The sequence below is a fragment of the Carassius auratus genome, chromosome 24, assembly GCF_003368295.1.
Source record: "Carassius auratus strain Wakin chromosome 24, ASM336829v1, whole genome shotgun sequence".
NCBI classification, from domain to species: Eukaryota; Metazoa; Chordata; class Actinopteri; order Cypriniformes; family Cyprinidae; genus Carassius; species Carassius auratus.
This window is the reverse complement of record NC_039266.1, coordinates 18,226,879-18,250,038: the sequence shown is the minus strand read 5'-3', so window position 1 is coordinate 18,250,038 and position 23,160 is coordinate 18,226,879. Positions and strand designations below refer to the sequence as shown.

Below are 23,160 nucleotides of genomic sequence, written 5' to 3'. Positions count from 1 at the left end.
AATCAAGGAGATCATAAGGGGTCCAAGCACAATGGTTTGTATAGATGATGCAGTTACACACTGTTTAAAATTGTTTAATTTGTACTGTATGTTCATTCTATTTATTTATTTGTGCTATTTACATAATGTTTACTTTTTTTAAGTTTGTTTTTGTTAATGTAAAATAGCACTGCATAGTCTTCACTGTAAGATAAAATACACAATCAAACCAAAATGTATTCAGACACCTTCAACATTTCTCACATAATCACAGTTTATTTGCTGTAGTTTAGAAAGTGGTAATAATATATGACAATAACTCAGAACAAATTCATCTTGATAATTTCGGATAACTTTGATAAAAAGATATGTAATGGAATCAACCAAAACTTCAGACTGTCAGTATGACAATATTTACACAACTATCAATACTTTGTTGAACAGTTACCAAGCAAGAAATGCTTCATTTGGTTCAGTCTGTGGTGTGAAAAGGTTGCATTAACAATTAAAGAAAGAAACACTTAAGCAAAACATGGGCAGGTCCTTAATTATTATTTTTTTAAATAAATTTCACTGGTAGCCTACTGTATGAAGAATTAGTGGGTATAATATTTCACAGATCACTATTTTGCCATACTCACTTACATAAATGAACTAGTGGCCTGCACCCACTAGTAAAACAATTCTATCTGATTTTTGGATTGACTTTGGATAAATTCTTGTACTACAAGGTAATTAGTCAAGAGCAGTGAGTGATTTACTTTCATTTTCATACATTAAAGACTCTGACAGCAGAGCTAGTAAATTAGGCGCGGTCCCTTTAAGAGACAAACGCATCCATTATGATGATACACATCCGATTTTTTTTTTTGCAAATCTTTACTTTCACTTAAGACATAACCACATATTTATTCGAACACACTTTCCAACACGGGTATTTCGACATATTTTGTATGTATTTGTTGTCGGTACAAAAGCAAGAAGACTTTGAGACGCGTCTCTGCTTGCTCCCTGAACACCAGAACACCGCGCTGCTGAATTGAGCTCTTTTGCTTTTCGCTCTTTTTTCTGTTTATTTAAACTGCGATTTGAATTTGTTCGTTCAGGTCCAGGAGGAAGTGAACGTCCTGAACGGCAGCTCTGTTCAGTGTTGCTGTCCCTGTCCGCGATACGCGCGGCTCTCTCTCGTGCACACGCGCCATCAGCTGCTCAGTTGTTTCCCGCAGCGCGGGGCTGAAGCGCGAGCTCACTGTGACGTTCCGCCTGATGATTCAGTTAGAAACCAGCTAAGACCAGCGTGACAGTGGGCAAAACTACTTTAAAAACCATTTAATATATTATTCAAATTGTTTTGTGCCGTTTCGCTGCAGTGTTTTAATGTGAAAGGCTGTAAATGTGTACTTCAAGTGTTCAGAGAAATACATGGCGAGCTCGCTGTGATGTTCAGCCTGATGATTCAGTTAGAAACCAGCTAAGACCAGCGTGACAGTGGCCAACACTACTTTAAAACCATTTAATATATTATTCTAATTGTTTTGTGCCGTTTCGCTGCAGTGTTTTAATGTGAAAGGCTGTAAATTCTCTGTGGACTTCAAGTGTTCAGAGAAATACATTGCCAGCTCGCGAGCAGTTGGCTGCCGCGAATATATAATGTTATTACTTTAAACAGTTCAGAAACATCTGAATTTAGCTCTTGGTGTGTTCTAACGTGTGGATTGCGTGTAATCGCGTTTTTAAAAGGTCTTAAATAAGAATGAATTCGCTAGGTCTCGGCTCCGTGTAGACAGCCTGGGCTGAGCAGCAGTATTTTTAACCAGTTTAAAAGTGAAACGAAACCCGACTCCGCCCCTAAATGTCATTGCAACTGTAGGGGCGCAATTTTTTTATTTTTTTTTTACATTTAAAAATTAATAAAAAAAAAACTTTAAGTCTGATCACTCTGAAAAGATATAGCACACACCACCCCTCTATCCCGCAGGTGTCTGCCGAGTTTGGGGCTTGTGGCTTTAAAGCCCTAGGAGGAGTAGCGTTCAGAATTTTTTTCTCAGAAGAATAATAATAACTAGAATTAAAAGTTAGTGAACTAACTTTGATGTTGGCTTGGCCATCTTGGCCATGGAGCAAAAGAGCCAAAGTACTTGTGTGCCCAACATTGAGTTGCCCCGCTGCAAAATTAATACAAATAATAATGCCATAAAAAAAATACACCTGCAACAGTCTTTTTCCATGCTCCCTTGCTGTTTTCTTTTTTTAATAAAAAGCCTGGGCTATGATAACAGCTATGACAGGGTTGTCTAGCTGGATGTGAAATAAGTCATGCCTATTTTTCTCGTGTATGTATTTCACAGTCCTGCCACCGTCACGTTGTGGGCAACGACACACAAGATAACTGAAACAATGCATTTTAAATCAAGGAGATCATAAGGGGTCCAAGCACAATGGTTTGTATAGATGATGCAGTTACACACTGTTTAAAATTGCTTAATTTGTACTGTATGTTCATTCTATTTATTTATTTGTGCTATTTACATAATGTTTACATTTTTTTAAGTTTGTTTATGTTAATTTAAAATAGCACTGCATAGTCTTCACTGTAAGATAAAATACACAATCAAACCAAAATGTATTCAGACACCTTCAACATTTCTCACATAATCACAGTTTATTTGCTGTAGTTTAGAAACTGGTAATAAAATATGACAATAACTCAGAACAAATTCATATTGATAATTTCGGATAACTTTGATAAAAAGATATGTAATGGAATCAACCAAAACTTCAGACAGCTGTCAGTATGACAATATTTACACAACTATCAATACTTTGTTGAACAGTTACCAAGCAAGAAATGCTTAATTTGGTTCAGTCTGTGGTGTGAAAAGGTTGCATTAACAATTAAAGAAAGAAACACTTAAGCAAAACATGGGCAGGTCCTTAATTATTATTTTTTTAATCAATTTCACTGGTAGCCTACAGTATTAAGAATTTGTGGGTATAATATTTCACAGATCACTATTTTGCCATACTCACTTACATAAATGAACTAGTGGCCTGCACCCACTAGTAAAACAATTCTATCTGATTTTTGGATTGACTTTGGATAAATTCTTGTACTACAAGGTAAATCAGTCAAGAGCAGTGAGTGATTTACTTTCATTTTCATACATTAAAGACTCTGACAGCAGAGCTAGTAAATTAGGCGCGGTCCCTTTAAGAGACAAACGCATCCATTATGATCATACACATCCGATTTTTTTTTGCAACTCTTTACTTTCACTTAAGACATAACCACATACTTATTCGAACACACTTTCCAACACGGGTATTTCGACATATTTTGTATGTATTTGTTGTCGGTACAAAAGCAAGAAGACTTTGAGACGCGTCTCTGCTTGCCCTGAACAACACCGCGCTGCTGAATTGAGCTCTTTCGCTTTTCGCTCTTTTTTCTGTTTATTTAAACTGCGATTTGAATTTGTTCGTTCAGGTCCAGGAGGAAGTGAACGTCCTGAACGAGAGCTCGGTTCAGTGTTGACGCGCGGCTCTCTCTCGTGCACACGCGCCATCAGCTGCTCAGTCCAGTTTCCCGCAGTGCGGGGCTGAAGCGCGAGTTTACTGTGACGTTCCGCCTGATGATTCAGTTAGAAACCAGCTAAGACCAGCGTGACAGTGGACAAAACTACTTTAAAACCATTTAATATATTATTCAAATTGTTTTGTGCCGTTTCGCTGCAGTGTTTTAATGTGAAAGGCTGTAAATGTGTACTTCAAGTGTTCAGAGGAATACGTCGCGAGCTCGCTGTGATGTTCAGCCTGATGATTCAGTTAGAAACCAGCTAAGACCAGCGTGACAGTGGACAAAACGACTTTAAAACCATTTAATATATTATTCTAATTGTTTTGTGCCGTTTCGCTGCAGTGTTTTAATGTGAAAGGCTGTAAATGTGTACTTCAAGTGTTCAGAGGAATACGTCGCGAGCTCGCTGTGATGTTCAGCCTGATGATTCAGTTAGAAACCAGCTAAGACCAGCGTGACAGTGGCCAAAACTACTTTAAAACCATTTAATATATTATTCTAATTGTTTTGTGCCGTTTCGCTGCAGTGTTTTAATGTGAAAGGCTGTAAATTCTCTGTGGACTTCAAGTGTTCAGAGAAATACATTGCCAGCTCGCGAGCAGTTGGCTGCCGCGAATATATCATGTTATTACTTTAAACAGTTCAGAAACATCTCAATTTAGCTCTTGGTGTGTTCTAACGTGTGGATTGCGTGCAATAGTGTTTTTAAAATGTCTTAAATAGGAATGAATTCGCTTGTTGTCGGCTCCGTGTAGACAGCCTGAGCTGAGCAGCAGTGATTCTTCTCTCGTCTGAATGCGCCCCTCCCCTAAATGTCATTGCAACTGTAGGGGCGCAATTTTTCTCAGACAATGTAAGTCTATGGGTAATGAATTTTGACATTTAAAAATTAATAAAAAAAAAACTTTAAGTCTGATCAGTCTGAAAAGATATAGCACACACCACCGCTCTATCCCACAGGTGTCTGCCGAGTTTGGGGCTTGTGGCTTTAAAGCCCTAGGAGGAGTAGCGTTCAGAATTTCTGTCAGAAAAATAATAATAAGAAAAAGAAGAAGTTTAAATAGCATTACAGTATGTTGGCTTGTTGCCAAGCCAACATAACTAGAATTAAAAGTTAGTGAACTAACTTTGATGTTGGCTTGGCCATCTTGGCCATGGGGCAAAAGAGCCACAGTACTTGTGTGCCCAACATTCTTGAGTTGCCCGGCTGCAAAAAAATAAAAATAATAATACCATAAAAAAATACACCTGCAACAGTCTTTTTCCATGGTCCCTTGCTGTTTTCTTTTTTTAATAAAAAGCCTAGGCTATGATAACAGCTACGACAGGGTTGTCTAGCAGAATGCGAAATAAGTCATGCAAAAACCATAATCTCCTAAATACCATTCAATGTAATCTTATTTTAATAGTACTGACAACATATTTTAAGTTATCACACATTACTGAAAAATTAAAGAAGGGACACTATATATAGAATACTTTGGCGAGTCAAGAGCTAAACAAAAAGTCCTGTTTCATTACAAAATACTGTAACTTTTATAAACTTTATACTATCACCACAAAATTTTAATTAATATTTATTATAAAATAAATATTTCATGAAACTTAAATATATTATTTCTATAGGCTATACTAAACAGAAAAGAAAAAAGACTAAATAATAAGGCTGAATAAGCTGATCTATAGCATGTTAAATGGTGGTTGCCTGTCTATGAATGGTACACCCCTCTAAGCTCACAGAAGTGGTTTGACCCAAGTCCTCAGCAGCCAATGACATTGACCTCTTCAAACTGATTTTTAACGTGTACTTCAAGTGTATTTCACGTGTATTTCAACGTGAAATACACGTTAAATACCCGCTGATTTTTCACGTGTAAACAACACGTATTTAACCGTTAAACAATATTGGATATAATATCGGAGTAATATAGTATTTTAAGAAGCTATTTAAAAAATATATAAATGACTTTACCATGTTGAGCAGCGCCGATAAATAAATAATATTAAATACGTGTTGTCTACGCATTAAATACACGTATTTAACGTGTTGTTGACGCGTTAAAATTCACGTGTATTTGACCCTGTTGGCCTTCCATACACATTAAACGTGAAAAAAGGACATCGCGTTGTTTTGATATGGATTACTTTATCACAGAATATATGTTTTCGGCGGCACTTGTTTAGTTTAAAAGTAGACATGTCAAGTTTTCTATAGATATATCTCTCATGTCTCTTCGTTGAGTATTCATGGAGTTACAGTTCATTTTAATGACGTGTTTGTAAATGAAGATCAGCGCAGACCAAGGCTGCACTTTGTTTGTTATCTTTATTTTATAAGTGCACAAAGTTTTGTTTTTATTATGTTTGTATCCAAAAAAAAGTAGACCCTTTACAGATTCGATTGATGTATTGCTCTTATCTGTATGATTAAAACTGAAAGTGTAATTTAAGTAAATTTCGGGGTTATCAGGAGAAAATGACTCAAAACGTGTATATGCGTTAATTGACTCCAGAGTTAAAAGGCTGTCGTGACTTTTTTTCCTTCCAGTATTCATAAGCTGTATCACTCTGTCAAATTACATTTCATTTTGCACACATAAACAGTTCAAAAACACCTGAATTCTGCTCTTGTTGTGTTCTAATGGGTGGATTAGTGAAATTCGCTGTGATATTATTTTTGGAAGCGCTCATTTCTCTCTTGTCTTTCTCTCTGTTCTTTGGCCAGAGACATAATTTATAAATGAGATCTGACCCGGTAATAATAACATATGTTGGTTTAGCTTGTCAGTGTGAATGAAATGTGTAGCCTATTTATTTGTCCGATCTCGCCCCGAAACGCGGCTGTCATGTGGACTTCAAGTGTTCAGAGAAATCGCGAGCTCGCGGACATTTGGCTGCCGCGAATATATCATGTTATTACTTTAAACAGTTCAGAAACATCTGAATTTAGCTCTTGGTGTGCTCTAACGTGTGGATTGCGTGCAATCGCCGTTTTAAAAGGTTTTAAATAAGAATAAATTCGCTCGTTGTGAGCTCCGTAAGAGACAATGCCTCCAGCAGCTGACCAGCCGTGATTCTGCTCTCGTCTGACTGGTCTCTGCCCAGAAATAAATTATTAATGAGCCCTGACCCCTGTAAATAATCAGATATTTTGGTTTAGCTTGTCAGTTTGAGGGAAATTGTATTATTTACTTGTATTTTTAACCAATGTAAAAGTGAAAGTAAACAAAACTCCGGGTATTGCAACCAGTAGGGGCGCGATTTTTCTCAGACAATGGAAGTCTATGGGTAATGACTTTTTACATTTAAAAATTAATAAAAAAAAAACTTTAAGTCTGATCAGTCTGAAAAGATATAGCAACCAGCACCGCTCTATCCCGCAGGTGTCTGCCGAGTTTGGGGCTCGTGGCTTTAAAGCCCTAGGAGGAGTAGCGTACAGAATTTCTGTCAGAAAAATAATAATAAGAAAAAAAAGAAGAAGTTTAAATAGCATAACAGTATGTTGGCTTGTTGCCAAGCCAACATAAAAAGAGGAAAAAGAAGAAGTTTAAATAGCATAACAGTATGTTGGCTTGTTGCCATAAAAAAATACACCTGCAACAGTCTTTTTCCATGCTCCCTTGCTGTTTTCTTTTTTAAATAAAAAGCCTGGGCTATGATAACAGCTATGACAGGGTTGTCTAGCTGGATGTGAAATAAGTCATGCCTATTTTTCTCGTGTATGTATTTCACAGTCCTGCCACCGTCACGTTGTGGGCAACGACACACAAGATAACTGAAACAATGCATTTTAAATCAAGGAGATCATAAGGGGTCCAAGCACAATGGTTTGTATAGATGATGCAGTTACACACTGTTTAAAATTGTTTAATTTGTACTGTATGTTCATTCTATTTATTTATTTGTGCTATTTACATAATGTTTAAATTTTTTTAAGTTTGTTTATGTTAATTTAAAATAGCACTGGATAGTCTTCACTGTAAGATAAAATACACAATCAAACCAAAATGTATTCAGACACCTTCAACATTTCTCACATAATCACAGTTTATTTGCTGTAGTTTAGAAACTGGTAATAATATATGACAATAACTCAGAACAAATTCATATTGATAATTTCGGATAACTTTGATAAAAAGATATGTAATGGAATCAACCAAAACTTCAGACACCTGTCAGTATGACAATATTTACACAACTATCAATACTTTGTTGAACAGTTACCAAGCAAGAAATGCTTAATTTGGTTCAGTCTGTGGTGTGAAAAGGTTGCATTAACAATTAAAGAAAGAAACACTTAAGCAAAACATGGGCAGGTCCTTAATTATTATTTTTTTAATCAATTTCACTGGTAGCCTACAGTATTAAGAATTTGTGGGTATAATATTTCACAGATCACTATTTTGCCATACTCACTTACATAAATGAACTAGTGGCCTGCACCCACTAGTAAAACAATTCTATCTGATTTTTGGATTGACTTTGGATAAATTCTTGTACTACAAGGTAAATCAGTCAAGAGCAGTGAGTGATTTACTTTCATTTTCATACATTAAAGACTCTGACAGCAGAGCTAGTAAATTAGGCGCGGTCCCTTTAAGAGACAAACGCATCCATTATGATGATACACATCCGATTTTTTTTTGCAACTCTTTACTTTCACTTAAGACATAACCACATACTTATTCGAACACACTTTCCAACACGGGTATTTCGACATATTTTGTATGTATTTGTTGTCGGTACAAAAGCAAGAAGACTTTGAGACGCGTCTCTGCTTGCCCTGAACAACACCGCGCTGCTGAATTGAGCTCTTTCGCTTTTCGCTCTTTTTTCTGTTTATTTAAACTGCGATTTGAATTTGTTCGTTCAGGTCCAGGAGGAAGTGAACGTCCTGAACGAGAGCTCGGTTCAGTGTTGACGCGCGGCTCTCTCTCGTGCACACGCGCCATCAGCTGCTCAGTCCAGTTTCCCGCAGTGCGGGGCTGAACCGCGAGTTTACTGTGACGTTCCGCCTGATGATTCAGTTAGAAACCAGCTAAGACCAGCGTGACAGTGGCCAAAACTACTTTAAAACCATTTAATATATTATTCAAATTGTTTTGTGCCGTTTCGCTGCAGTGTTTTAATGTGAAAGGCTGTAAATGTGTACTTCAAGTGTTCAGAGGAATACGTCGCGAGCTCGCTGTGATGTTCAGCCTGATGATTCAGTTAGAAACCAGCTAAGACCAGCGTGACAGTGGCCAAAACTACTTTATAACCATTTAATATATTATTCTAATTGTTTTGTGCCGTTTCGCAGTGTTTTAATGTGAAAGGCTGTAAATTCTCTGTGGACTTCAAGTGTTCAGAGAAATACATTGCCAGCTCGCGAGCAGTTGGCTGCCGCGAATATATCATGTTATTACTTTAAACAGTTCAGAAACATCTCAATTTAGCTCTTGGTGTGTTCTAACGTGTGGATTGCGTGCAATAGCGTTTTTAAAATGTCTTAAATAGGAATTAATTCGCTTGTTGTCGGCTCCGTGTAGACAGCCTGAGCTGAGCAGCAGTGATTCTTCTCTCGTCTGACTGCTCCCCTCCCCTAAATGTCATTGCAACTGTAGGGGCGCAATTTTTCTCAGACAATGTAAGTCTATGGGTAATGAATTTTGACATTTAAAAATTAATAAAAAAAAAAACTTTAAGTCTGATCTGTCTGAAAAGATATAGCACACACCACCGCTCTATCCCGCAGGTGTCTGCCGAGTTTGGGGCTTGTGGCTTTAAAGCCCTAGGAGGAGTAGCGTTCAGAATTTCTGTCAGAAAAATAATAATAAGAAAAAGAAGAAGAAGAAGTTTAAATAGCATAACAGTATGTTGGCTTGTTGCCAAGCCAACATAATAAAAATAAAAATAAGTTTAAATAGCATAACAGTATGTTGGCTTGTTGCCAAGCCAACATAATTATAAATTGAAGCTAAATAGAAAAATAATAAACTAAGAAATAACAAAAGCACACAATAGAATTACTCAAATTTAAACTAAAATTAAATATTAAATAGGAATATTAAATATATTAAAATAACATTTGAAAATAAGTTACAAGCTATGTAAGAAATAGGTTCAAGCTGTACTACAAGTACTACAATTTGTAAAGTTAAACTGAAAGAAATATAAATTCAAGCTAAATAAATATATTAAACAAGCAAAATATAATAAAAAGCAGCACAGAATTACTAATAACTTTAACTAAAATTCTAAATAAGAATTAAAATAATTAAAATTAGAGCTAATTCAAATTATTAATAAAAAGTCAATAATATTAACAGGTATGCAGCATCAAACTTGCATTCAAAACCCTTGCTTTTGCTATTTAGTGTCTACGTCTTTGTGAATCATATACTAAAAACAAAATAAATTCAAGTTAAGGTAATACAATTATTTAATTAAAACTGAAAAATAAACACAAGTTGAAAGTAACCAGATTTTTTTTTTAAATAAAATAAAAAAAATAAAAAACTGAATATATATATATATATATATATATATATATATACAGTATAAAAGCACATTCAAAAAATGTATAAAATCTGTAATGTTAGAAGGCAGGCAGTTGCATCCTGCTAAAAACTATAGCTGGCCTTGTTATATAAGTCCTTGATCATTTTAGCAAATTAATACTAAACCAAAATCTAAAATAACCCATGCCTCCGCGGACACAATTCATTCTTAGCAAATTCCCCCCAGAGTTTTTAAAAAGACCAGCTGACCACAAACATCAGCTGTTCAGTCTGGCGATTACCCTAATTAGTATGAAGACCATTTTTTATTCATTCAAGTAACTGGATGCGCAGGTCTCGCGCTTCGGGCAGAACTGTGTGGAGCGGACAGTTGTTCAGACGCTCCAGTGAGCTATGAATGAGTGTGTTTGTGTGCGCGGGGCTGCTTTGCTGAAGGGTCAATCGTGATGGTCTCAGCTGGTTGCTGCAGCTCTATATATTCTGCCGTTCTGATGATGAGAGGCGAGTGTAGACTCTCTTAACGCAACCAGCTGTGGCTGAAGCCTTCCAGCCCAGCAGATCACCCAGGCCCTGGGCCTTCGAGCACAGCTGGCTGTCTTTGAAGACGCTTTATAAACAGTGTGAGCGTGTGCTTCTCTGTAGGGAGGCGTCTCACTGGCATGCCATGCTAAGACCCTTTGTGCACAAGGGCAAAGAGTCAGCACCAATAAACACTAAAATGCACTTTTGCAACAAAACAGCTCATGAAAAGGTCATAAAAGTGCTAAAAGAAAAACAAAACAGCAGGTTTTGAAGTTTACAATACAAAAGAGCTCACTCCTCTCCTCGAAAAACAGCACTATTTCTGGTATCATTCATGCATAAATATAAAGCTATTGCAGATGAAATAAAAATAAAAAATCAGCTGAATGAACAAGCACTGTTTTGCAGTAAGGCTGTTTTTTGATGAAGACAAATCTAGCGGCTCTGAACAGGCAGGATGGATTCCCATGACAGCAAACACTACACAGAGGCCTTCTCTCACCATAACTTTAATGAATCTACCGACCCCAATATTGTGTGGGATCAGGAGGCCCCTCGTGGCTCCATGTGCACAGGGTGACTTAACTGAGCCATAATGAACTCAGGAGTGGGCGTATTGTGATGGGAGGCGGTTGCAATTTAGCTTGATTCACACATTCATTTATTTCAAATATTCATGATGCTATTAATAACAAGGGCGAGGGAGGCGTGAGCGTGACGCTCCATCGACACACAGACGTGCCGTCACTGAACCTGTATCCCAGGTAGACCTCATGGGTATCGATCAACTCATCAATGGCATTGTGAAAACATAATTACAGATCATGTGGCACTCTTTACAGATGGGTGGAACGACTAGTGCTGAACGCTATCACTGATGGAGACTGAGCATTTAGTGGAGCTGCAAATACAATGATTCTCAGCAGAGTTGACTTTTTAAAAGGAATAATATGAAATGTACTGTTTGCAAGACAAATTAATATTAATATATAGGGATATACATATAACATACCAAAAGAAAGAAAGAAAGAAAATTATATATATATATATATATATATATATATATATATATATATATATATATATATATATATATATATATATTATTATTATTATTATTATTATTATTATTATTATTATTATTATTAATAGAATTATATATTTTTTCTGAATTTTTGATAAAATAAATGCAGCCTTGATAAAACTTATTTAAAAAAAAAATCTTACTGATCCCAAATTTTTGAACAGCAGTGTATATATATTAAATTGTCATTACTTAAGAAAAAAAAGTTAGTAGTGCTTGTTTTTTTTTTCAGGAAAAGGTGAACTACCTTCCAACAAACCAAATAAATAAATAAATAATATTTAATACTAAATATGAGAATTAAGTCCTAAACATGAGACAATAATTTATTTATTTTTTAATTTAATTTATTTTTATTGAGATTCGACTGGGAGGAGAGAGGGGAGTGGGATCTGCAAAGGACCTCGAGAAAGGAATCAGACTCTGATCACCATGAGCACAGCTGCACTATAAGCGCCGACAAGACTGAACTTTTTAAAAACTGCCTGTACTAATAGTTTAAACTTAGGGTCAGGAAAGCTTTCCACAGCTTAAGACAGCCACATAATACAATTAGACTGCGTGAACATACACTGGAAGAAGTGGGTTAAGTCATTGGCACCGATGGGTTGTGGGAATTCTAGACTGGATTGTCTGATATGGTCCTATCTTTGCAGGCAAAGCTAAACAACAGAGCTACATGGGTTAAATGTTTTCCCGCTCATATCTGATTTACATCTGAATCCAAGTCCTAGTAACATGCATGAGCTTGCCTTCACAGCAAACAACACCACTACGGCTCAATGACTCCAGACTAAAAATACGCAATCTAGCTCAGATCAGAGAAGTATGTAATGTACAACACTATGCATGTGTTTTGTAACCATGAAACTCTACAGCCAAGGAAATGACGAACTTAAACATTTCAAAATCATCCTTTTCTGATCCACTGACAAAAACAACCGCAAGCTGGTTTGTAACAATGTGAGTGAATAAATAATGACAGAATTGTCATGTTTGGGTGAGCTGGCCCTTTAAGAATGCAAAATGTGACTAACTGTGTCTCTGTGATTTACCTGTGTCTCCTCCACGACAGGGTGTTTTTCCAACCTGTAATCAAAATAAATAAATCCCATGATTCATACTGTTGCCAAACACAGACATTGTAATGCATTAATAATTTGATGATTAAGTAAAACTTTGCGCAAACACGCAATTAGTCTCATCATTAATTTTTGACAAGTAAACACTGTTTGTCACACCACTGTGCAAAAACACGTTCATCCTTTAGCATACGAACAAAGATGAAGAATTTCCTCCATGCAATTTACCATCAGTGTTGAACTACACTCCGGGCAAATTACATGTCAATATCCTTATTACATGCTATATAAATTACAATGGGTTTGTTATTGCAAAATGATGACCGTGCAATTAATAAAACTGGTGTGCAATTAAATAAATGCACAACCCATAACATATATATCACTCTAAACTGCAATGAACTCTGGGCTAGAAACAATCTCATAATGTTTCCCCATAACCAGACAATCAAACTTTAATAAAGTAATATTTCTTCAGTAACAATTCCACGATTGAAGCCACAGCAACTTTGAAATGCATTATAAAAGAGAATTTTCTATTTTAAATGGTAATCAATAGGAGTAAATGAGACCCTGAAGGGGCAGATCTAGATTCACAGATTCGCTGGAAAAGAAACAAAACCTCACCTGGGATCCGAAAGAGCTGGAATCTGCAAGCATGTTGAAGACAGGCATAGTTAGAGTCAATCTACACTGTCAGACGAACACACTGTACAGACACTGGCATTAGAGTGTGGGGAACACGTTGTGCTGTGAACTTTTTTCGATTTGTTTTGCTGTGCTGCAGGTACTTTACAGCCATGTGAGCTAAATTGACATGAGGGGCCGGACTAGATGAAGTTATGTACCAGGAGCCAGTCTCATTGGCTCCCGAGGGGAGAGGCCGGACCTGTGCTTGGAGCGTACACTGTGAACTTTGTCCTGTTGCACTAGTGTACATAGACACAGGCGTGCACATATACACACAGAGTGGAACCTTCAGTACAAAACAACAAAGAGACCTGATTTGACAAGCACACACCCTAGCTTTTCACACTTCCTTCATTTGCAGTTTCTTGAAACTACCAGTGAAAACATCCTCATTTGTATTTAAGTTTTATTACTGTGTTCTCAAGAATCCTAGGGATTTTATAGGGTGTTATTGGAGTACAGTATGTTGGCATATCCACACATTTCCTAAAACTATTTGGGAAAGGGAACTTAATATTCAAGTAGCAGATCAAGATTGGATATAGTTTAAAAAAAAAAAAAACGCAAAGAGTCTGAGTATATGTAATAAAGTAAGAGCTATTCAGCTCCAGATTCTTCACAGGGCTCATGTTTTCCCTTCCTAGTGCAGTAGATTTACGGCTGATTTAACTCATTTTTGTCCCTAATGTAAGAGCGAAATATGAAGACTTACTCATTGTCTGTGATTCTGTAACAAGATACAGAGGTTTTGGTGGAGGGTTTCTGAAGAACTGAAAACATTTTGGGGTGTTTCTTTGGTTCTAGATCCAGTGTCTTATTTACTTGGAATCTTTCCTGTAGGTCTGGATAAGTGCAAAATACAGGCTTTTTCAGTGCTAAAAAAATGTATACTTTTACAATGGATCTCAGATAAAGCTCCTTCTGTTAGGACGTGGTATCGAACTATTCTTGAATATGTGTCATGTGTCAACCTTTTTTGACAAATGTTGATCTTGACATTGCTTCCATCCTGACAAGTGGATCTATGGGTGTCATGATTTATACTATTAGTTGTGCTATAATCTTTACTCATTGTCAGCAGTTCAATATTCTTTTATTTTCCCTGACTTTGTTTGTTTTTTTGTTAACCTGTTGTTGTCATTATGTGAAAACTAATAAAAACATTTTTTTAAAAAAATCCAATAGATTTATTATTGTTCAGTGAAAAAAATAAACTGTATATATACATATATATCTACCAAATATATTTGACTTTCGAACTTTGGAACGAGGAAATTCTACGGCATCCCTGACTAATGCCTAGAACAATAAGAGCTGGCACTGTTGGCAGGCACGCACACACATGCATACATCATGGGTTCAGAAAGCCAACCAAGCCTGTTTTTCTGTTTGTCATCACACATCACGCTTATCTATGTGGCCTAGGTTGTTATTAGGAATCTCTGCATGTTGACAGCTTTTATTGCCCTGTCTGTTACACTACAGTGTAGGTCAATCATTAGTTTGCAGCAGGGTAAGACATCATATAATGCTGAAACATGAGCCAGAGGCTCCAGCGCAGCTCTGTAAATAAATGCTTCATAATGTGTATGCACAGATATTGCTAGATAGCTTTTGCTGTGTTGAATGCGAGGCTCACCGACACTGCTGACACAAACTTCCACCCTACCAAGACACTCCTTATGGGCACCAGCACCACATTTAGAGCAGCGGTAGCCTTGATAGAAGACACCTCTGAGAACAAAAGGAACAAAAAAATAGAATAAAACAATAGATAAAATATAGATAGTGCCTACCTGTAGATATACTCAGACAGACAGACAGAGAGACAGAGAGACAGACAGATAGATAGATAGATAGACAGATAGATAGATAGATAGATAGATAGATAGATAGATAGATAGATAGATAGATAGATAGATAGATAGATAGATAGATAGATAGATAGATAGATAGATAGATAGATAGATAGACAGATAGATAGATAGATAGGCATAATGCCTTTACAGTGAGCTCACCTCAGCAGCATTTTACACGAGCTGCAGGATGTGGTTGTCTCAAAGGTGTGCATGCGGAACTCATGGGAATTACTTTTCCCGCTCTCTGGACAGATGTTCGATCTGTTGAGAGAGAAAGAGAGAGGAAGTGGGTGTTAAAAACAAGTCTGAAGACCATTTTGCATAACCGTAACACACAAACACAGGACTGCTCATTTCCATCTGTCGTCTGCTCCCACCACCCAATCAGCTGTGATTTTCTCTTAAGACACATAAGGGTAACTAGACATTAGCATTTTCTGGAAAAAAAATGGCAGACGACCCTGTACCACAGTACCACAAATCTAGGATGCTACTTATGAATCCCTGAATATACAGCACATATTATAAACATTTGCATTTTATATTCTACATAATGATTTATAGTTTATGTAATAATGTAGTTCTTGATCTTGTAATAAAATGATTTATAAACTGTTACTAAAGACAAGTCTGTTTTAAATAGACTCAATGATCACGTGACGCTGAAGACTAGAATAATGGCTGCTGAAAAACATCACAGAAATAAATTACATTTGAAAATAATTCAAAATAAAAAGCCATAGTGATGCTGCTTTAGTGTGCACTACTAATTACAGCATGAGCAGAAGTCATGATGTCGTCTATAGCACTATTACTTTTTTATAGTCCAAGACCCTCCAACCCCTTTCTGTGTCTCTCTCTTGATTAATCTCGAATAACCCTTGAGTGGCGAGTGCCCTCATAATAAAGGCATTAACAAATGATAGACAGATAAGAGAGCTGTGTGTGTGTGCTGATGTCATGTCATTAACACTCAGAGCGTGTAACAGCACTGATATCCAATCAGCTTTCAGCTGCAGACTGATCTGATGACACATGACAGAGAGAAAGAGAGCACTGACTCACCACTGTTCTCCAGAATTAATGAGCCCTTCAGATAAATCTGCTAAAAACATGTTATCTAATTAATCAGAGACCTGTCTCCTGTCTTTAGTGCATTGCACTTTTTTCTTCCTCCAGTCTTATTCTGAGTATTTATTTTTTTTGTGGATGTGCCCTTTTTGGCTATGCATGACATCTGAAATTTGGTATATTACTTGTCTGATGGTTTATTGCGTTTTTCATCTGAATTTCACTGATTGTTGCTGTCATCAGTCAGGAATTATAAGTATCTTTTCTCACTTTTCTTCTCATAGCTACGCTGTGGGATCACTTATTGCCTTAGTATTTCATAATACAAAGATTTACTTGAATCTGACTCTCCTAAGAATAGTAAATGGAATAAAATTAACGTGAGGGAAGATAAAAAGCCTCTGGATGTGTATAAATTAAAAGAGAAATAACACAGAAGACAGGATTTTTTTTTAAACACTTTTTTTTGATGTACAATGTAGAAATAATATATTCGAATGTGCAATATCAGAAACTACCCAAGTTTAAATATCAAAACATATTCATTATTTTCATTGTAAGTGGAAATCTTAGTTCTTCAACAAAATCAGCTTGTTTAAAACTCACCCTCAAGTTGTTCCAAATCCATACAACTTTAGTCACTCTTTTTCACACCGTTACAACTAATAAAGCTTAAAAAATTAAAGCACCATCAAATTAACATAACAGTGATGTGCGATATGCTACAGTATATTCCTATAGTCTTCTGAAGTCATATGATAGCTTGAAGTGGGGAACAAGCAAAAATCTAAAACTATTTTCAATTGGGATACACTGACTCTCCTGACTTATGTCCAATTTGTAACCAAACCTTTTTATTCTGAGTCCATTCTTTTTTTATGACTCAGTCGATACATTTTACAAACTGAATGATGCATTCAGAAAGTTCAACTTAATGACTCAATGATCCAGTCCCAGTGATTCTTGAGTTCTTAAGGCAAAGATTATCAATGGATAACATCTTGTTTTGACTGAAAATGGCATCTGTTTGTCACACAAAGCAATCATATAGTTTTATGAGACTTGAAATATAGTGCACGAGTCGTATGGGCCACTTTTATTGTAATACTTTTCCAGTGAAATATTTTCGGTCCCTGTTCATTTTATCTGCAAGAGGAAACTCAGTCATTCTTTATTTGTGTTCTACTGAAGGAAGAAAGTCATGCAGGTAACTCATAATTCATAACTAAATTTAGTGTGCTATTCCTATAAAGATCAAAGAGAGAGTCAAAAATGGTCATATAACACTAAATTACTATTTAGTTTTGGTGCAAGAAACATAATAAGTGGAATTTAGACATTCCTAAATACCTGCTGGAAAAGCACAGAGCATATCCTCTTTAAAACAACCAAACTAACTAAGACTTGTGTTATTCTAGTCTATCTGCAAAACTGAACCAACCACTCTGATGGAATGAAAACCCTTTGGGTCACATCATGTTTTATAAGGGACACCACTGCAAAAATGTGTGGCTCAGCAAGTCTTTCCTCATTACTGTGTTTGTTCTGTAGTAAAAATAAACGCTAATTATGTTTAGGCTTGAATCAGGGCCAAGGACATACCATCATAGCTAAATCACGCGTTTGTGTCTATTGTCAAGACAGATAACAAACCTAAAAATGAAGACAGTACAGACCTGTGTAGACCTTCAGAGACAACAAAACACTCACAATGCCATGCCAAACTGCTCCAGCCATTTCTTCTTCACCTCCTTGGTTTTAAAAAAGAACTCGAAGCCGCTCTGACCCTGATTGTGTGTGAGGTAGAATCCGTGGCACCACTGGAAGAAAGAGAGAAAGCAGGAACATCCGTGTTATAAATGCAGAACACACACACATGCACGGATAAAGCAAAGACAAACACCGTTTTAAAGTCGTTTGATTCGAAATATCAAAGACACTCTAACAAAGCCCCAGACCACACAACGGTGCAAGGGGGACACTGTTGTTTATGCAAGACTGACGAAATGCTATTATCAAATCTTGGAGGGTCATCCTGTTATCGTCTGTTAGCACTGTGTTGACGTTTACATCATGTTGCAACTGATGGAGATATTGACTGCACTGAACAAAAGGATCAGATTTCATCATTTGCGAGATATGATAGTGTGGACAGTCAGATAAAAAAGAAAAAAAAAAGGCATAGAGAATGCAAGGCAACATGCAGTCTGTCTGAAATTATTAAATTAATTAACAGTAAGGGATCTGGTTGGAAATTTTTTGATTTTATGGCCTGCCGTTAACATGCACTACCATAAAAATCTAGGCTCCTTCTTTCTTATTTCTGAAAGAAAGTTTAAATCAGTGCAATACTGACTTTGCAACTTGCAATAGCGAATTTACATAATGCAATTCTGAGGGAAAAAGTCAGAATTGTACGTTTATATCTAGTTATGTTGGTTTACAAATCGAAATTTGGAGATTATATCGCAATTCTGAGAAGAAGAAAAAAGTTTGAATTGCAAGATGCAAACTCTCAATTGCAAGATTTTTTTTTTTTTTTTTGTTGAATTGTGAGATAAAAAGTCGCAATTAACATTTACCTGCAGTTTTTAATTTTTTCACTCATTATTATTATTATTATTAGCCAAGACTCTGACAAACAAAAACACTTTCCCTCAACAAATTTTGAGGCATCTTCATTCACAAAAGAACCCTAGAGGAACCCTAATAATAATAGTGATGTTAACATTGCATGTGTTTACCAGTATAATTTCTCTATCTTGCACACACCCTCTCTGTCTTGAACATGTAATATTTACAGCATTATCTAACGAATAATCATCCTGGCACAGCAGCACGTAATGTAATATAACAAACGACATCATGTTTTCTAATTTAGCCGTGTCTGGTGTCGGCTGCGTTCGTTAGCAGTCGCTAGACGGTTTTTAATAGGAAACACCATCTGTGCGAAGGAAAGCTGCTCTTCTGCAGTAACTGATTATGGCACGACAGCATAACAGAACATTTGCTGCCCTCGGCTTCGGTGCAGCGAACTTTGGTGGCAATTAGGAGACTGTCTGCACACCTTGCGGTTTTCTCTCTCTGAGGTTGGGTTGTTGGTGATCTTGAAGGAGTGGAGGTCAATCACCTCCTTCATCTCGTAGTTATCTCCTCGCCGTTTGCATACGATCACGGCGGCGTCGAACAGAAAGATGTGCCTGCAGCAGAAGAACGGCGTAGATCAAACGACAAGAAGAAAACACAAGAGGAGCACTTGAGGGTGACACCTTCATAACCCTTAGGCCTTAGTAAAGACCTGCGGAGTTTCAGGCTGAGCAGTATTCCACACTTTAATCATCTCACCTGTCTTGTTTGGCTCGTTTGTCGACTGAAGCTACTCGCACTTCGCTGTCACCTTTCGGTCTCCCGTAGATACGTAGAGACTGATTCTGCAGAACATAAAAATTGGTGCACATTTAATGCAGGCATGCTTGTATGCTACTAGGGGTCAATGCTCTTAAGTTAGACTCAAGTTCCACAAAACTGTCCAAAGGTTCATACTGTCTCAACTTAACTACTTTGAGCAGTGTTGGGGGAAAACTAACTAAAAGTAGGCATGCAAATCAGTGCACTGTGCAGTAGTCTGACACTATCTTGGGTGTTTTTTTCAAATAGTTCAGTTTTTCCAGGAACATACTGTACAGTAGCATTTTTTTTTTTAGCAAGTGTAGCATGAAACACATTCTTTTAACAAAACAAGCTGAGTTTGCACTGTGAAGAGAATTCATTTTAGTAAACTAAAATGGTTAATGATTCACTAATTTATTTGAATGATCTTAATGTTTTGATTGCAGTGAAATAGCTATTTAGTTAAATACTCACGTTTTAACAAATTCCTTTTTTGTATAGTTTTATAGGATGTTTAAAATAATTGAAATTGTATATACAGTAGCACAGTATATAGTTTCTATATGTAGTTTATAACATTTACTTTCAATGTATGTTTTTATATGTAATTAGATTTATATATATATATGATGTTTTATAATGTATTTATGAACAATTAATCATTTATAATTAATAATAAAATTAGATTTTTATAGGTAAATATAAAGCTTATATATTCTATAATGTATATGTGTAATGTTTTATAATGTGTGTGTGTTCAAGGTTCTTAAAATCAATCCTTGATTAAGCAGAATCCAGATCTTTATTTATTTAGTAATGTATTTATTTTAATGTATTATTCGTTTTATTTGTATTTATTTTTTTTTGTTAAGGGACAAATGAAACAATTAATGGCATAAAACATGATTTTGCTCACGAGGTTTTCTATAGATTTCTGGTACTGGTCGATGTCTCGGAGAGTCTCGATGTCTCTCTTCACCTCGTTGACATACTGAGCCAGATCCTATAAAGATGGAAACACAAACACAACACTAAACATTCAACACCCTGAGACTTTGACCTCACGACACACAAGAAAGTCTTTCTAGTCTTTCTAGCTGTGTGCTAAAAATAACAATACTTCCTCTCTAGCTTCCTTATTGACAATCTCGGCCCATGTGATGTTTTCAAGGGACTCATTCCCTTCTAAAAATGCCAAATAAGATTTAGCGTCTGAAAAGCGAGGCTTATTTGACAAATCTGATTCTGAACACTCTGCCCGCCGTTCCCGTGAGTGGAGTTTAGCGACTCATTCATCATCACGTATCTAGAATAATCAGAGAGTGGGGGGCTGGATCGCCCACCGTGAGGATCTTTAAAGGGGAGCACTTGAGGAGGTTAACCGCGTTAGCCCGATACCCCAATCAATGCTAAGTGGCTAATTTATCCAAATGAAATCATCACAGCCCTCGGTGCAATCTGCACAATCTTCTCAGCTTGATTTGCCTCAATTAGCAAACGGTTACCTGTCAAGATGCATTCGGCACCATCTTGATCATGTCTGAGTCAAGAGGGCCACATTGATTTTCAACGAAAGCTCTTCTTATGAAAAAGTTGATGCATGCGCACCCCAAAAAAACTAAAAGAGAAATTTGACACTGTTGTAATTTCAACTTGAACTTGATGTGTTGCTGTAGCTCAATTGGTAGAGGACTGCGATATCAAGCGCAAGGTTGTGGGTTCGATTCCCTGGGAACACATGATGTGTAAAAATTGATAGCCTGAATGCACTGTAAGTCGCTTTGGATAAAAGTGTCTGCTAAATGCGTTAATTTAAATTTAACTTGCGCAATGTGTTATTTTATGCGCTCACACTGGCCAAGACGTCTGCCCAGGAGTCCCTGCAACAGACAGCTTATGAAAAGGACGTTCAAATGCTCAACTCACCTTCATGGCATCCAGCGCTTGCCGTAAATTACTTTTGTCTGTGGCATCATGGGTGTGTTTCACCAGTTCCTGTCGGGAAGAAAGCGGGATATGAGTTTCTACGGGCCGCGTCTCAGTGTCTTATTATCACCAGATGATGATGAACGCAGCAGACAGTCAGATGTACAGGAGCGAAGCTGTGCCGGAGGACATCTGTCACTCTCGCACGCTCTCATAACTCCTACTCATCACCGTGCAGATTGTTTACCAACAAAATAGAGAGCACATTTAGATAGCGGAAATGCAACGTCATGCTCTAGTGTTTTAATTAAGTTCACACAACTATTAGCACTTTATTATTCAATTCTATTATTTATTTATTTCTCAATGAATTCATTTTTTTTTTTTCATTTGATTAGAAAAGAAAAACAGCTCAATTATTGCCCTGAGATTTTTTTATTTTTTATGCTTGCATATTTTCTACCTACACACCTATTATAAATAAAATTGCAATTTCACTTGACAGAAAAATATAATGAAGTCAAATAAATTAATAAATATACTAACCAAGGAATTGGACCCAGGAGGAATTGTTTTTATGGGATTTCCAATATTTAATATTAGCTGAGGAGGATGGTGCATTAATAAAGTGTTGATTTTTACTTGATTTCACATGTGTATTCATCAACCCTGCTCTGAAAACAAGAGGTGGCTCTGATAGAATTCAAAGAGTAAGCCAAGAATAATATAATAAACAAGGTGATTATGTGGCAACTGTATTACAATACACTGAAAATAAAAACATACACAGTATCGCATGTATTCTATCTTACTTTCTCTTTTGGGCACACACACACACACACACACACCCAAGCTGAAATAATATCCCAACCTGCATCGCAGGTTCAAGAATTGAAATGAGAAGCAAAAGGTATTTGTGGGGTTGAAATTGCCTTCCTGCTCCGGGATGAAGTAAACAAGACATCTGGGCCAGTCTGTAGGATAAGGGAGGGTGCTATGAATGTCCTTTACTGGGTCTGATAAATGGCTTCCTTTTGGCCTAAGAGATATATTGCCATCCAGCACAAGCCAAATCCCCTGCGTCAGTCAAGCTGAACCTGCGCATTATTATCAGCAGAAAGACGGACATCACCTTATTTTTCATTCTCACTTCCTTCTGCCCTCACACAGCGAGAGAGAGAGATAGAGAGAGACAGAAAGGAGGTATGACACGAACACAGAGATTACCGCAGAAATAAAATGCAGCCAATCTCTTATCCAAACGTTTGCAGAAGTCCAGGAGAATATTGTCCGGATGTGATTTCACAGGCCTGCATCACAGTATTGTACAATAATGTCACTTTGCACATTTTAATGTCTAATAACTAACCAACTGTACAAATTCTGCTCAAAATTCGTCACTCGATGTAAAAAATATTACCACTTTAAACTGATATTTATCGGCTAAGAACATTTTCCTTAAAGGCATATTTTTGTT

At 36.7% G+C, this 23,160-nt stretch overlaps 1 protein-coding gene across 1 annotated transcript in view; it reads right to left on the bottom strand.

The window, feature by feature from the left end:
* Positions 1 to 23,160, bottom strand: part of LOC113042508 (guanine nucleotide exchange factor VAV3-like) — a 70,723-nt gene that overhangs the window by 15,266 nt on the left and 32,297 nt on the right. Inside the window, exons 11-19 of the mRNA XM_026201407.1 lie at positions 21,684 to 21,752; positions 20,674 to 20,760; positions 19,713 to 19,798; positions 19,435 to 19,567; positions 18,078 to 18,187; positions 15,456 to 15,557; positions 15,077 to 15,171; positions 13,375 to 13,397; positions 12,721 to 12,754 (exon numbers count right to left, since the gene is read on the bottom strand). Of these exons, the coding sequence (XP_026057192.1) occupies positions 12,721 to 12,754; positions 13,375 to 13,397; positions 15,077 to 15,171; positions 15,456 to 15,557; positions 18,078 to 18,187; positions 19,435 to 19,567; positions 19,713 to 19,798; positions 20,674 to 20,760; positions 21,684 to 21,752 (739 nt within the window). The remainder of the gene's footprint in view (positions 1 to 12,720; positions 12,755 to 13,374; positions 13,398 to 15,076; positions 15,172 to 15,455; positions 15,558 to 18,077; positions 18,188 to 19,434; positions 19,568 to 19,712; positions 19,799 to 20,673; positions 20,761 to 21,683; positions 21,753 to 23,160) is intronic.